The sequence below is a fragment of the Pantherophis guttatus genome, chromosome 1 (genome assembly GCF_059756535.1).
Source record: "Pantherophis guttatus breed Tessera chromosome 1, ASM5975653v1, whole genome shotgun sequence".
Taxonomy (NCBI): Eukaryota; Metazoa; Chordata; class Lepidosauria; order Squamata; family Colubridae; genus Pantherophis; species Pantherophis guttatus.
This window is the reverse complement of record NC_142063.1, coordinates 274,901,826-274,919,113: the sequence shown is the minus strand read 5'-3', so window position 1 is coordinate 274,919,113 and position 17,288 is coordinate 274,901,826. Positions and strand designations below refer to the sequence as shown.

General features: G+C 39.6%; 1 protein-coding gene across 2 annotated transcripts; it reads left to right on the top strand.

Annotated features, from left to right (window-relative positions):
• The first annotated feature begins 43 nt into the window (after positions 1–43).
• ARV1 (ARV1 fatty acid homeostasis modulator) lies at positions 44–16,527 on the top strand. 2 transcript variants are annotated; one of them, XM_087882948.1, is made up of 6 exons: positions 53–245; positions 3,074–3,163; positions 11,450–11,569; positions 12,521–12,674; positions 13,353–13,577; positions 15,197–15,940. In XM_087882948.1, the coding sequence occupies exons 1-6, from the start codon at positions 147–149 to the stop codon at positions 15,301–15,303; spliced, it is 795 nt and encodes a 264-aa protein (XP_087739074.1). In that variant the 5' UTR covers positions 53–146; the 3' UTR covers positions 15,304–15,940. The 2 variants fall into 2 exon arrangements, with proteins under 2 accessions (XP_034284267.1, XP_087739074.1); XM_034428376.3 differs by lacking the exon at positions 3,074–3,163 and having other exon boundaries at positions 44–245; positions 15,197–16,527.
• Positions 16,528–17,288: the final 761 nt, after the last annotated feature.

The following is a 17,288-nucleotide window of genomic DNA, read 5'->3' as shown; positions in this document are numbered from 1 at the left end:
TACTGCGCTGCGTGTCGAGAGCAAAACTACGAATACCGAGATGCTCCGCAAGGTTTTGGGCTCAGCGAGTGGAATCCGGAAGCGAACGAAGTAAAGCACCCTTCGCAAGAGTTTTTTTTTTTCTGGGTTTGTTTTCTTCTGGGAAAATGGAAGGGTCCGCATGTTACCGGTGTATTGAATGCAGTACAAAAGCGGCTGAGCTGTACAAGGATTATCAACGTGGGGTGTTGCGGATCTCTATCTGCGTGAGTTATGTGAAGAAGCAGGAATTTCGAATTGATAGATCCACCTTGCATTGATATTATTGTAGTTATTCAATATCAGTCCCGGATCCAAGAGGATCTTCAAATTCCTAGCGTAATCCTTGACGGGAAGTGTATCCGCCTTCCCTCTGGATTCTGAAGTTTTACCTTTAGATTTAGTGCTAATTATAATTTTATTTATAGTGAGGTTTTATTTTTCTGCAACATGAAGTCCTTTACAGCCTGAAGATACTTAAAAGCTTTTAAGTAGGGGTTCCTAATTTTTTTGCCATTGCATCTCCCTTTAGTGTAATCTTAATGTACACTTCCCCTAAAAATCCAAACACCAAAATGAACACAAATGAATAACAGATAACAGATTAACAGAGTTGGAAGGGACCTTATAGGCCATCTAGTCCAACCTCCCCGCCTCCACTCAAGCAGGAGACCCTACACCATTTCTGACAAATGGCAGTCCAATCTTTTCTTGAGTCTCAAGTGATGAAGCTCCCACAACTTCTGAAGGCAAGCTGTTCCATTGGTTGATTGTTCTCACTGTCAGAAAGTTCCTCCTCATTTCTAGGTTGAATCTCTCCTTGGTCAGTTTCCATCCATTATTCCTTGTCTGGCCTTCAGGTGCTTTGGAAAACAGCTTGACCCCTTCCTCTCTGTGGTGGCCCCTCAAGTATTGGAAGACGGCTATCATCTCTTCACTAGACTAGCCATGCCCAGTTCATGTAACCGTTCTTCATGTTTTAGTCTCCAGTCCCCTAATCACCCTGGTTGCTCTCCTCTGCACTTTTTCTAGAGTCTCAACATCTTTTTTATAGTGTGGTGACCAAAACTGGATGCAGTATTCTAGGTGTAGTCTTACTAGGGCTTTATAGAGTGGTATTAGTACCTCACTTGATCTTGATTGTATTCCTCTGTTAATGCAATTTAGGATTGTGTTGGGTTTTTTAGCTGCCGCTGCACACTAGCTCATAGTTAACTGGTTGTCCACTAAGACTCCAAGATCCTTCTCACAGCCACTGCTATTAAGCCTGGTTTTCCCCAGTTTATATGTGTGCTTTTGGTTTTTCTTACCTAAGTGTAAGACTTTACTTTTCTCTACATTGAATTTCATTTTGTTAGATAGGGCCCAGTGTTCAAGTCTGTCAAGATCCAGCTGGATCTTGAGCCTATCTTTTAGGGTGTTAGCTATTCCTGCCAGCTTAGTATCATCTGCAAATTTGGTGAGCTCCTCTTCTATTCCCTCATCTAAGTCGTTTATGAAGATATTGAAGAGTACTGGGCCTAAGACGGAGCTAAGACACACCCCACTGCTTACTTCTCTCCATGTACACTTAGACCCATTAAGGACTACTCGTTGAGTACGGTTTGTCAGCCAGTTGCGAATCCATCTGGTGGTGAAGCTATCTATCCCACTTTTTTCTAGCTTACGAAGTAGGTTGTGGTCTACTTTGTTAAATGCCTTGCTGAAGTCTAAGTATATTATGTCCACAGTATTTCGCTGGTCTACTAATTTAGTCACTATGTTGAAGAATGAAATAAGATTGGTTTGGCATGATCTGTTTTTAAGAAACCCGTGCTGACTGCTAGTTATTACTTTACTTGTTTCTAGGTGTTGGCAGATCTGTTTTTTTATTATCTTTTCCAGCATCTTCCCGGGTATTGATGTTAGGCTAATTGGTCTGTAGTTTCCTGGGTCTGTTTTTTTTCCTTTCTTGAAGATGGGAACCATATCAGCTCTTTTCCAGTCCTCTGGTAGTTCTGTTTTTTACAGTTATGTTTCTGGTAGGTTGGGTTATAGTTTCTTTTTGCGTGAAGACCGATGCAAAGAATGAGTTAACCAGCTCTGCTTTCTCTCTGTTGCCTGTTACTTCCTTGCCGTCTTCTCTTCTTCTCTCTTTAGTGAACCGACTGTTTCCTTGATTTTTTTCTTGTTATTTATATGTTGGAAGAAACTTTTTTTGTTATCTTTGACTTTTGTTGCAAGTCTTTGTTCATTCTGAGTCTTTGCTTTCTAGACTTAGTCTTTGCAGATTCTGGCTGTCTGCTGATATCCTGCCTTAGTTATGTGTCCCTCTTTCCATTTTTTGTACTTGTCCTTTTTATTGATTGATTGATTGATTGATTGATTCGATTTATATGCCACCCTTCTCTGGAGACTTTTTGTCTTTTCAATTTGTCAGAGAGATCTTTGTGCAGCCCTGCTGGTTTCTTCTTTGATTTCTTGTTTTTCTTTCTCAGCGGTATTGCATTGGTCTGGGCTTTTATGATTGTATTTTTCAGAGTTTCCCAAGATTCTTGAGTTGTTTTTCCCTTTAGGATTTTCATCCAAGGAATCTTTCCCGAGTTCTCTCTGACTTTATTAAAATCAGCTCTTTTAAAATCTAAGATTCTGGTATCATTTTGTTCTACTGCTTGTGTTTGCGTTATGTTGAATTCTAGTATGACATGGTCACTCTCACCAAGGTTCCTGCAGTTTCAACTCTGTCTATCACTTCTTCTCTGTTTGTAAGTATTAAGTCCAGTATGGTTGCCCCTCTAGTTCCCTCCTCTATCTTTTGGACAATAAAGTTGTCAGCTAGGTTGGTTAGGAACCTATTTGATTTTTCCCTTGGTGCAGAATTAGTTTTCCAATTGATATCAGGGTAATTGAAGTCCCCCATTACTATTGTAGTGTGTTTCCTACATATGTTTGTTAGTTGGTTGGCAAAAAGAACCATGATAATAATACAATGCAACTGTACAAAAGTTGGAATTATTTTAACAATGTAACTAAAAGATTCTTCGTACCTCTTCTGGACTCTGCTTTGCCCTAAAAGAGGTATATCTCACAGTTTGGGAAACCTTGGTTTATAGAGATCCAACCCAAAGCTTGCAAGATGTTTCCTCAGATGATTCCTCATCCTAAAGTAAGACTAGTGTTACTCTGAACACATGTAGGGGGGTATTCAACATGCTCTTGTTTAACCTGCCATGTAAAATCTCTTTGACGTGAATTTACGAACTTAAACCTCCTTCTGAGCAGGATACTTGGACTCCCGGGTGCTACTAATCCCAGGAGGGATACTGGTTCTATGGACGTAAGGCCAGTTGGAGGCGGATTATGGCTATCTTCACGCCCGGATTTCCATCAGTTTCCATGGGTGGCCTAGGTGAGAGCATGGCTGCCCTGGAAACTCCCGGGGTCGAATGATATACACCTCCTTTGCCATTGTCGTGAGAGGACAATGGAGCTTGGTGGCCTGACCATGGAATGGAACTCTCCCTATGTTTGTAACATCGGTGGTATCCCCTACCCTTGGACTTTGGCTCCCCTGATGATTATATGTATTCGGTGTCGGAACTCCTCTCCCTGCGAGATTCTCCCCTCTCGCAGGTTTGGCCCTCCACATTATCGAGGGCCTATCTCGATGACGGACTTTGGAGTCCAGAGAGATGGCATGGAGCACGGAAGAATTTGTGGGGTTTTTTTAGGGAAATTTTTAAAGATTTTAAGGGGTTCTGGGAGGGGGGTTTGTAATGATCTTTCTAGAGAAATTGGGAAGAAGACTCGGGGGGATGGGGGGGGAATCCACCAAGGTCAGAGCCGAGCCCGGCACAGGGTAACGACTTGGAAGGTGCTGGTCGAGGGACTGGGAACGGGATGGGGGACGATACCTACGAGGTCTGTACCATCAGCACGGTAGATGGGAGGGGCAGATATGGTGGGAGCAGGGGACCATATCATGTGTTGGGGGCTCGCACTCGCTGTTTGAGAGCAATTGCTTGCCCCGGTCCCCATGGCTCCTCTCGGAGACTAGGTGGCTTAGACACTCAGGATCTGGGCCTTCGGCTGATGTTATGCAATGCTAGGTCCGTGGTAAATAAGGCCCCCCTCATTCACGATCTTATATAAGAGGGAGGAACGGACCTGGCGGGTATTACGGAGACCTGGTTGGGCCCGGAGGGCGGTGTCCTTCTGGTTGAAATGTGCCCACCAGGCTTCAGAGCATTCCATCAGCCGAGGGCCCAGGGGAGGGGAGGGGGGGTGGCGGTTATTATTAATGAGGATCTGGGTCCTAGGGAGACCACTGTGCCTCAGATAGCCGGATGTGAGTCCCTCCTTGTGAGGTGGGGTCGTGGGGTTCAGATGGGCTTGTTGCTTACATACCTGGCTCCCTGCCGCGTGGCAACAGCCCTACCTGAGCTACTCGACGTGATAGCCACGGTGGCAGTAGATACACCCAGGCTCTTAGTCATGGGTGACTTCAACTTGCCATCCATTGGTGAAACGTCTGAGGTGGCTCGGGAGTTCATGGCTTCCATGACGGCCATGGACCTGACCCAGTTAGTTCATGGCCCTACTCACAGGGGAGGTCACACTCTGGATCTGATTTTTGTCTCTGGCCAGTGGTTGAGTGGTCTTGTTATTGGGGATATAGACGTGGAACCGTTGTCATGGACAGACCACTCACTCCTTCACCTGGATTTTCGAACTGCTGCCCCCCGCCGCAGGGAGGCGGATCCAATTAGATGGATCCGCCCCAGGCGCCTGATGGATCCTGAGAGGTTCCAGACCGAGCTTGGGCCATTTCCTGAGGTTCTAGCACATGACTCAGCTGAGGAGCTGGTAGCCGCCTGGGACCGGGCGGCTGGTGGGGCCTTGGACCGAGTCGTGCCTTTGCGGCCTCTGACCCGGTGCCGATCCCGCGCAGCTCCTTGGTTCACTGAGGAGCTGAGGGAAATGAAGCGCCGGAAAAGACGCCTGGAGAGCGGTTGGAGGGCCAGTCTCGCTGAATCTGACCGAACACGGGTAAGGTCACATATTAAGGCCTACCTAGTGGCGATAAAGACGGCAAAGTTTAATTACTTTTCCGCCTCTATTGCGTCATCAGGGAATCGTCCGGCCGCCCTGTTCAGGGTAACCCGCTCTCTGCTCCATTCGGGAGTGCGGGAGGATCCCTTGGAAGGCAGGGCGGAGGATTTCGGACAATACCTGTATGACAAAATCGCTCAGATCCGGGGGGATTTGGACTCTGACTGGGTAGATCAGGGCAGGGTGACGAGGAATAGTCTTGAGAATGTTATCTGGGAGGAGTTTGATGCTGTGACTCCCGATGATGTGGACAGGATTTTGGGGAGACTTAGTGCGGCCACATGTTTACTGGACCCGTGTCCCTCCTGGTTGGCACTGGCTTCCCGGGAGGTTACACGAGGCTGGCTCCAGGGTGTTATTAACGCTTCATTGAGTGAGGGTTACTTCCCCACCGCCTTGAAAGAGGCGGTGGTGAGGCCTCTCCTCAAGAAGCCGTCCCTGGATCCGGCAATATTGGCCAACTATCGTCCTGTTTCCAACCTTCGCTTTATGGCGAAGGTTGTTGAGAGTGTGGTCGCATGACAGTTTCCGCAATTCCTGGAGGAAACATCTTATCTAGATCCGTTCCAGTCGGGTTTCAGGTCTGGGCACAGCACGGAAACGGCATTGGTCGCATTGGTTGATGATCTCTGGAGGGCTCGGGACAGGGGTTGCTCCTCTGTTCTGGTCCTGTTAGACCTCTCAGCGGCTTTTGATACCATCGACCATGGTATCATGCTGCACCGGCTGGAAGAGTTGGGGGTGGAAGGCACCGTGTTACGGTGGTTCTCCTCCTTTCTCTCCGACCGGTCGCAGTTTGTGTTGGCAGGGGGGCAGAGGTCGACCTCGAGGCCTCTCATTTGTGGAGTGCCGCAGGGATCGGTCCTCTCGCCCCTTCTGTTCAACATTTATGTGAAGCCGCTGGGTGAGATCATCCGTGGCTTTGGGGTGAGATACCACCAGTACTCTGATGACACCCAGCTGTACATCTCCACCCCAGGCCACCCCAACGATGCCCTTGAAGTGATGTCCCAGTGCCTGGAGGCTGTGCGGGTCTGGATGGGGAGGAACAGGCTCAAGCTCAACCCTTCCAAGATTGAGTGGCTGTGGCTCCCGGCATCCCGATATAGTCAGTTGACTCCATCACTTGACTATTGGGGGCAAGTCATTGGCCCCCACAGAGAAGGCTCGCAATCTGGGAGTCCTCCTGGATATGCAGCTGTCCTTGGAGGAACATCTGACGGCTGTAACCAGGAGGACCTTTTGTCAGGTTCGCCTGATTCGCCAGTTGCGGCCCTTTCTTGATCGGGATTCCCTGTGCACAGTCACTCATGCCCTCGTCACCTCTCGCCTTGACTACTGCAACGCTCTCTACATGGGGCTCCCCTTGAGGAGCACGCGGAGGCTCCAGCTGGTCCAGAACGCAGCAGCGCGGGTAATGACGGGAGCAGCATGGCGCTCCCATGTAACACCGCTCCTGCGTGAGCTGCACTGGCTCCCGGTGGTCTTCCGGGTGCGCTTCAAGGTGTTGGTTATCACCTTCAAAGCGCTCCATGGCATAGGGCCTGGCTATCTTCGAGACCGCCTGCTGCTACCGACGACCTCCCATCGACCCGTGCGCTCCCACAGAGAGGGCCTCCTCAGGGTGCCATCAGCCAGACAGTGTGGGCTGGTGACCCCCAGGGGGAGGGCCTTCTCTGTGGGGGCACCTACCCTCTGGAATCAGCTCCCCCCAGAGATAAGGAGAATCCAGGACCTCAGTGCCTTCCGTCGTGCCCTTAAAACCCATTTTTTCAAGCAAGACGGGCTGGCTTAAGATGAAATTTTTAATTGTTTTTAAATGTTTTAAACGTTTTAATTGGTAATGAGTTTTAATTGGGCCAAATTTATATATCTTTTAATTGTTTTTTAATATTTGTCCTGCATGTTTTTTAATTTTGGCTGTACACCGCCCTGAGTCCTCAGGGAGAAGGGCGGTATAGAAATTCAATAATAAATAATAAATAAATAAATAAATAAACCTAGATGTCCTGTTATGTATTGGTAAGATATATTATGGGAAGTGAAATTGTAATGGTAGAAAGTGCACTGAGCCCAACGTGGATATGATTTATTATTTTCCAAAAGTGCTGTGTGATTGCTTCTTTTAAAAACTGTGTAAATCATTTAACATATTATTAAAACAATATGTTTCTTAATAGATTTCACACAATATTTGATTAAACATTTCCATGTTTCATCTCTCTGATATTGCTGTCATGCTCATCAAACTCTGTCGATCTGGTTTTCTCCATTTAATCACTTTATTTCTAGTCCAATCTACTTCAGAATTATTTAGTGACTTTGAATTCGGCTAGCTTTTTATGACTACAGATGTTTTTATAGCTGTCTTTAGTGTTTAATTGAATTCAAATGCAAAGTTACGTTTCAGTAAAATTGAATGCAGAGATATGATGGAGGATACCTGCTTGGTAACAATATAATAATGCTTAAAAGTTTGTGAACCCTTTTGAATTTCCAGTATTTCTGCACAAATGCTGTATGTTCTAAAACATGATCTGTTCTCCACACAATTCCTAGAATTCGATGAAGAGAAACCAATCAAATAAAAGAGTTGAAAACATTATATTTGTCCATTTATTCATTGAGGAAAATGATTCAAAGCTACAGTTTATTTGTGGCAACAGTATGTGCACCTCTAGGTTTATCATTTGAAGGGTAAATTGGAGTCAAGTATTTCAATCAGTGGGATGATAATCAATTGTGAGTGTGGCAAGTTGTGCCTTATTTAAATAATGGAATTCTGGATATTTGCTATCAAAATCTGATCTTTACAACTCACTTATGTGATAGCATGTGCTTGAACAAAACAAGATTTCCGAGAACTTTTTGAAAAGCAGTTGTTGATGCTCAGCAGGCTGGAAAAGGTTACAGAATTATTTTCAAAGAGTTTAGATTCCATTAGTCCACTGTCATGCAGATTATGTACAAATGGAAACAATCCAACATCCAGGCTTGGTTGACCAACCAAGATCACACCAAAAGCAAGTCACATAATACTCTGGGAACTCTTTAAAAAAAACACCAGGGTAATGTCTAAAGTACAGTGTTGTCAGGGTTCATGGCACAACCATCTGGAAAACACTGAATAACAGTGGTGCCCATGGCAGAGTTGCAAGGAGAAAGCCATTACTCTCCAAAAAGAACATTGCTGCCCATCTACATTTTGTGGATAAGCCAGAAGGCTAAAATTCTGTGGACAATTGAGATCAAAATAGAACCTTTTTGGTTTGAATGAAAGCATTTATGTTTGGTAAAAGACAAACACTATATTCCAGGATCCTATCTAAAGCATGAGGGTGGCAGGGGCACCTGGACTAAGACAGCTTTTGAATTATATCAGCAAATTCTACAAGAAAATATCAGTATATCTGTCAATGAACTGAAGCTCAAGGGAAAGTAAGTCTTGAAGCAACACATTGACCCAACACATACAAGCTGTATAACCAAAAAATGCTTAAAGCAGAAGAAAGTTCATGTTTTTGAATGTCCAAGTCAAAGTCTTAAATTAATCTTAATCCTTGATCCTAAAGAAATGTGGAAGCACCTGAAGCGGAAATTCATGTAAGGAAGCCCACCAATATCTCTTGTAGCTGTAAAGAGAAATGGGCTAAATCTTTTCCAAGCTGATGTGCAGGATTGATAAACGGTTATTGGAAATATTGGAAACAGTGTCACACTGTTCACGCATTGATATGTATATGAAATATAAAATAAAAAACTTAAAAGAGAAAAAACAGTTATTGGAAATATTTTGAGGCAGTTATTGCTGCCCAAGAAGGGCACACCAATTACTGAAAGTCAGAGTTCATATACTTTTGGCACACACAAATACGAAGTTTTGGATCATTTACCTCAATACATAAATAAACCAGCATAACGTTTTTGACTTAGTTGTTTGATTGGCTTCTGTTTATCTAGTTTTAGGAGTTGTAACCAGAGAACAGATCAGGTTTGAGATCTTAATTGAAAATTCAAAATGATTCTCAAACTTAAGCATTACTGTATACGTGAACTAGTAATACTATATATGAAACTTATCCTGGAATTGTTTACAACTAGAGGCAGCATTCAACATGCTAAACGGGCAAATATAACTTAATGGTGCATTGACAGAAATGTGGTTTCCAGATCGCAAAAACAATCATTCCGCTGCACAGTATTCAGCATTGGTTTGATTTAGCTCAAGTATTATTTTCATTTTTGAATACCAAACTCTTAACGAGAAAATAGAGTACATAAAAAAGGAAGAGGAAAATTAGGTGACTGAAAATTAGGTTTCATGAGGAGGGAGTGTGACATGTTCTCAGAAATCCAAATGTGCCCAGAGGCTCCAAAAGAGTAAGAAGGCCTGTCATGGGCCATGTCACATGGAATTGAAATTCAAGGGAATGAAAGGCCCATAATTGAGCAAAAGTAATGGGGATTCCCTGGCACGGGGTTGTTCTTTCCTACTTCTGCTATTTCTCCCTCTGACAATGCAGCGCAGGCAGTATCCTTCAGCCTCCTTCATTTTTTGAAATAGGTTTTCGGGGAGAAAGAAAAATACCATTTAAGTAAGATGCACTCCCCTTATGAAACAGAAAACCCCCCACCTCAAAAAAACACAGTTGTAGTTTCCACAATAATGTCAACAGACAGCTAGTATAACTAATAGAAGAGCTGGATACCATAGCTGTGCAGTAGGAGGAGTGAATATAAGAGGTTTTAACGACGGTTGTATCTTTCCAATGTCAACCTTCTGTAGCAGGTTTATTATTTCAAAGCTAAGAAAACAGATTTTTGTTATGTAAAAACTAAAATGGAGGTTCTTGGTTGAAATCTCCACTGTATTTTATTTTATCAAAGGAGTTTTACAGCAAGAATGAAATCAAACATAGCAGTTAATATTCACTTACAGTTGAAATGTATATTTATGTAGTAATGGTGCCAATCAGAATGGGAGATACCATCCTTTTCCTTGATCAAATATATTATATGGATTAGAAGTAGCTGGGTGTGTTTATTCTGGAAGTTGGTGAACACAGTCTCATATCTTGAATAAAGCATATGTTAGTATATCTAAAAAAAATCAAGTAAATATGCCATGATATAGTTCCAGCAAATGTAACAAACAGCAAAATTCTAAAGCTACAAGCATGTTACCTTTGCTGCCTAGCTATATCCATCTTGCATAATCACCCTGATCTCTGCATGCCTTCAAGTTCCCCTAAATATTAAAATGTAGCTCTTAACCACCAAAAGGTGATCTTTTTCAGCTCTATAATATTTTTAAGATAAATATCAGAAACAGTATGTACCATAATTGTGCAATATCATGGCAAAATCAGATTTTCTGTGCTTTTAATAATAATCCCCAGGGTTAAAGTTGTCTCTTCCACTGCTGCAGCATGCAAACCTCCCCCCCCCCGCCCCCCAATGATCTATGACTGGTGTGTGTCTGGAATGCATTTGTACTTCCTGTGTTGAAAGACCAGATCATGTTTTTATGATCCCTTAGATTATCTTGTAAACAAACCATACATTTTGCTTTGTCTAAGTTTCAAATGCATTTATGTAGTGTAATGTTGGATAGTGTATAATGGAACCAGTAAAACAAGTTAAAAGTTCTTCATAAATGAATGCATATTTTGCATTTGTTGTGTGTCTGAAGTATTTAAATCTGTACCCTGGCTAATTTTTTAAATGTAATTTTGATTTTCATTAATTAGATAAAAAGCATCAGGAAAAACAAAACAAAGTAAAAAGTGGAGGGAGAATAGAATGCATACATCTATGTTATTTATCTTTAAAAATTATTTTTACTGGTATTGTGTATTAACTGTACACTGGAGTGATGATTGGAGTGAGATTTCAAAAACTGAGATTTAACATAGTGGTTAAAAATAATAAAATTATTTTTAAAAGAGCAAAAGAGAAAAAATGTGCCAGTAAGAAAAAACATCGAAATATCCTCGTCTTTTTCATTTTTTTTTCTTTTATGTTCTTTTTTTCCCCTAATCACAACCTGCTATTTAAATATATTTGTATTGTGCTAAAAATGTGTCTATTACTTGTCTCTGTTTAAATTGTTTTGATTATTTCATCAAATCATTTCTCTTTACGCTTGAAAATATTACTTCCTTTTGTGGTTGTGACAGAAATGTTATTTTGTGAAAACTACAGTATAAAACTTAAGATAATATCCTAGATAACCCTTGATTCATAACAGAACTTTAAAAATTCTTAATTCTTTTAATAAGTGTTTCTTTTCTATAATATTACTGCAAATATTACTTTGCTTTTGCTTTGTTACCTTTAGAAATCCTGCCAAAAACCAGTGGACAAATATATAGAATATGATCCTGTCATCATCTTAATTAATGCTATCTTATGCAAAGCACAAGCGTACAGACATATCTTGTTCAATACAAAAATAAATGTAAGTTTCTGTTGTTTCTGCTTCTTGTCTTAATTTGCTATAGAATCTGTCAATCTTGCTCCAAGCTAATGAAAAAAGTAACTTGTTTTTGGACCTGGAAATATTGACTTTTAAGTGGCTTCCTATTCTAAAAATTGCAATATTGGATTTAACTTTTAAAAGTTTAAAAGTTTGTAGTTCTGTCCTAATCGAGGAATTGGTCAAAATAAAGCACACTTTGGAGATGTACTGGACAACTGTATAAACTATAAAACAGCATGGCTTTAGATAACTATATAATATGCAAAGAATTCATAACATCTATGTTTTCTGAAAGTCTGTCTATACATTGCAGTTCAATGCTGTTGCTTAGTGTGCAAATTGTTTTGACTGGAACTTCCTGATTCCTGCCTTGGATGATCCTTTAACCTACAACTATCAGCCATGCCTCTGGCATCTATTATTGTTGCTTCTACTTTTCCAATTCTTTTTATCTGCCTGGGCTGCCTGATCGATTTTACCATGGTTAGTTGGAAGTCAACTTAGTACTTGTTTCCATTTTCTGTCTGATAGCTAATATGTATTAATACTTTACAATATGATGTTTAACACTATCAGTTATGCCCTGAAATATAGGCTTTATATGTAGATTTATATAGCCTATATAAAATTGAAATATAGACTGAATATGTAAATTTTGGATCTGGTACAAATCCATGAATTAAGTTGGAGTCTAGGACTAGATCCCAGTCTGAGCTGAATTCTGTATCACATTCACTTCTAATGTATGAAATCATTCAAGACTTCAAAGCATGTCCCATAGCTTGGTTACCTGTTCTTCAATGGAAGAGATCAAATGACCTGTACAGGCTTTCTTAATTGTATTAGTAAAACATGATAAGCCTACCATGTTTATCAATATTTTGATTGTACAGTATTTGCATTTGACATTAATATTCCTTCCTGCTGCAGATTCATGGAAAGCTTTGCATATTTTGTTTACTTTGCGAAGCTTATCTCAGGTGGCTGCAGTTACAGGATTCAAGTCAAAGTACTGATCCCGATGATTTAATTAGATATGCCAAAGAATGGGATTTCTATCGAATGTTTGGAATAGCATCTTTGGGTAAGATCAAATATTTGCTGTGGGCAAGTATTGTTTCTGTTCTTTTAAACAGCAGCGTTTAAACATTGACAGTTGCTTCAAGTGCACTAAAATTCTTAAAATGTGTTGTGATATATATTCATGCAGCCAGTATTTCTCTTGCTTTCATTGAATTTGGCTGGAAGATATCTGACAATCGAAAGATTGCAACATACCATGAAAAAGCATATGTAAAGATATGTTGCACAATGTTTGTGAATGTAAGTATTTTCCAGGAGATAGTGTCTAGAAAGGGTCTAGGAGACCCAAGTGCAAAATCCTGTTCAATCCTAAATCCCATGACTTTTAAAAAAAAAAAACACTTATCTCAGATTCTTCAAAACTGGAAATTCTATTTGTGTAAAATACGATTATTTCAATTTGCAAAAATCAAAGATTCTGATATATAATTCTAATGGTATTCTGAAGCTTTACTAGCTAGGGTTGGACAGTTCACATGTTATATGGCTTGAAACTACAATATCTAAATTACAAGTTCTTAGGCCTAATCCAATCAAATTGCATGCCTTCCAAAAGAAAATTTAAAAATGCATGTGTGTAAGATGTAGTAAAATACTATATAGCTACTTAAGGAACTTTTTACGATATTACCTCTTTCTCCAAATGATTTTTTTCTACTTATATCCATCTCCCACCCAGAACAAACTGTCTTTTTGACTGGCATCTTCACTGCTCTGTGGTTAGTAAAACCTGCTGTCCTGAAAACCAAGGCAGATTTCATATTTCTTCTGAAAGCATTGCTGTTATCCAGCTATGGAAAACTTCTACTGATTCCAGCAGTTATTTGGGAGCATGACTACACTCATTTGTGTCTCAAGCTCATTAAAATGTTTGTGTTGACGTCAAACTTTCAAGCAATTAGAGGTATTTTTCTCATTTAACTTCACTATTACAGTCATGCTGTTCAGGGCCAGATTTTCCAGCCGAGTTTCTGCTATTTGAAACAGATAGACATACATTTAGGGAAGGAAATTGTATTAGAGAACCAAAATTCTTGAAAGAGGCATTTCATTTCTTTGTTAAAAGCCTAAATACATAGAAATTGATATAGTATGTGAAAGACAACAAAAATTCCAAACACAATCTTTGATTCTAGTTAAAAACTGTGATTAAAACAGTGGTTTAAATATATAACAAATGTTTAAGTAGTTTCTGTATCTAGATTTTGTTGTTAATTTTGTCTGGGAAAAATAAATAAGAGTGGCGTTATTCATATACAATATCCTTTTCTGTCCTGGAATTTGTTTATTTTTCTAGTTCTTTGCCAATGAAATATCAATAAATTTCAAATATGTTCTTAAGTACTATATTCTCTATAGTGCCTGAGTTTTTAAGTAACCTGAACAGCATCACATCTGGTGCAGTAATTTTGAATTCTTTTTCATATTTTATCTTCATCATAAGAAGCATAAGAAGATCCCTTTCCAAATACCAAATTTTTAAAATAAAATGTAATAACTACTTAACATATGCCAATATTATACTGATGTGGGCGTAAGTATCACTATTAATATTAAATAGCTGTATTTGAAAAGAATACCAGAATTGAATATTATTGAATTACTCATTTTCCTAATATAGATACTAAGGAATAATTGTGCTCAGCAAAGAAAGGCTTATTACACATGCAATACTCTTATGATTTTACAATTAATTTGTCAACTAGCTATATAATTCAGATTTGATTTCCTTTATCTTTTCATTTATGTGGTAATTACATGTTTCAAGTTGTACCTTTAAAAAAACTTAATATAATTCCTTTCCAGGTGAAGAAGGGAGGTTAATAAGCAATCCTGTAGTGGTAATAGATTCCAAGGCATTCGGCTTCCTCATCTAATGTCTTGCTGAGTCACAAACTGCCTTCTCACAACAGGCTAACCATATTGTACAAGTTTCAGTGACAGATGTGCTGCCTTGCCTGTTGGCCTTTATCAGTACTGCTTCCTCTGCATGTACAAGTCTCGCTATCACCTCCTAAGGATATGGCATTGTTCCCTTTACGAAGCCTTTTTTTAAAAAAAAATATTACAGGTGATTAGAAGGAAAAACTAATCTTAACTAAGATAGCCTGCTAAAGTAAACATGAATTGAAGCCCCCAACTTATACTTACAAACTTAGACTCAAGCTAGGCTAGAACTTCAATTCCGAGCATTTATGAATTAAATTACTGGATTTAAATTTGCAATCTGTTTGTGCGTTTCTTCCCAAAAGTTGTTTCCAACTCTATAAACTTCATTCATTACAAAAGTGAAATCTCTTTCAAATCCTTCTAATTTGTTTTTTAACATCCCTGTCAGATTTATAGCCTTGGTGATCTGGCATCCAAATATTAAAGAAGCCCATTCCTGCTTAGCTTCTGAGCCAAAACAAGGTCATCCATCTCATTAACCAGAAATAACATTTATCCATACTAATTTGTTTCTTATCGTTATGAAAATCTAATGGGAACGCTACCACATTCTCTTTTTCTTTTGTTTTGCAGTTACTTTGAATACTAGCCGCAAACTGTGTCTGATGGTCATTTTGAATGGATTACTTTTCGAAAATGGCATCATTTATTTGTTCCAGAAAATAGGATGGGATGTCTGAGACAATCTTGTTTCCTTAGGATGATAGTGAAAATATTTCAAGATGTAGAAAATGTTGCCTTTCAAATCATTCACTTCATCACCGGTCAGTATTTGATCATTCTTTACCAAAGGTAAAGAAATGCTGAATATAAATGAAACTTTCTATGCCAAACCAACCAATTGACCCATAGAAATTTAAGAGTGATGCACTGATATTTAATTTTTATAACAATTTTGCTATGTTTGATTTGATGGTGGTGTGTTAAAGTAAGAATATTGTTCTTTTATATAGTTTCAGATTATATAGCTGTGTTCTGTTTTTTTCCTCCTGCATTACTTTGTATTTAAAAGAAAAAAGGGGTGTGATTGTTTTATTATAAAGTACAAAGAAGAAAATTATCATACTAAAAAGAGGCAAAATGACAAAACAAGAAAAAAAACCAGCTTGACTCAAAGGTGTGTCCTGACAGCCACGCATAAAATAACAATAAAGTGGCTTTACTTTGACATTTCTGGCAGTTGTGCTACTGGAAACACTGGAAATATGTTTTTATTTGTGGAGTGCTCATAGTTTTAAACTGATATTTATACATCCTCCAAGGAACAAATATAATTTTGTAGACATATTTATAAATAAAGGGTTTTTTATGACTAAAGGCAATCTGTCCCTTTAAGAAACAGTATTTATTATACCCATGTATTTAGGAGTAAGGTTCAAGGCAGTCAGGTTCAGAAGTATGCAAAGGATTGAACAAATATTAGTTGATATTATTACTGCTTCATTAAAAGTAAGCTTGGCGATGTCATCCTATGATGTTTATTCAGAAAAAGTTATAGTGAGCTGCAATCACTCCCCAATAAGAATAATTTTATTCTGAGCTTCACAGGTTACTGAACATGAACTGAATCTGCACTAAAGTGATTTGAGAAATAGTTTTACATTTCCTCTCTTGAAATGGCTCCCGTGGAAATAAATTATATGACTATCACTGAGAAAAAAATTCTAATGTATATGAATGTTTAATTCTAATTCGAAACTGGAATCAATTTAGGCTAGTACAGGATAATAAGAGCCAATATTGTCTGATTTTAATTATTTTAAAGCTAAGCAAGTTTTGGATGTGCAAAACTATTAGTAGATTAACAGTTCAAGTTTAATCAATACTATTCTTATTATCAAGAAAGTGACAAGACTTTATTGGAAATAAAGAAAGGAACAAAGTTTATCCATATGCTACCAAAACTCTCATTGTCGTGACATTTTCTGGATGAAAATGGTGCATCACAGGTCAACAGTTTTTGAACCAAGATACCTCAAATGGGCTAATTTACAGAATGTGTCCAAAATCCAGGACCCATGACTCCCAAGGGAATGACATTTAGTGAACCTATGTCTGTTTCAGTATCATGCTACACTGCTGGGCTGCTATTACAGTCCTGTAACCTTCATTTTCAAAGTTCTGTGACAGTTCCCAGTCTTGCAATCCCTAGGTCCATGCCCCATCCAGAAGCAGCCATTTACCTGCCTGCTGAAAAGGGAGGGGAAGGGGGAAGGAAGGAATGAAGAACAGGGAGGAAGGAGCCCCCATATATCCTGCTCTGGAATTGGTTTGAGTAGTGACAGAAGGAGGAGTATTATGGTTACAGGTAGTCCTCGACATATGACCACAAGCGAGCCAAAATTTCTGTGGCTAAATGAAACATTTGTTAAGTCAGTCTTGCCTCATTTTATGACTTTTCTTGCCACAGTTGTTAAGTGAAACTGGTATCCTTATTGACTTTGCTTTTCAGAAGGTCACAAAAGGTGCTTACAAGACCCTAGGACACAGCAGCTGTCATAAATATGAGTCAGGTGCCAAGTAACTGACTTTTGATCACGTGACCTGGGGGGGGTGCTGTACTGCTTGTTAAGTGAGAAAAACTCATATGTCACTTTTTTCAGTGTCGTCGTAACTTTGAAAGAGCACTAAATGAACTATTGTAAGTTGAGGACTACCTGTAATT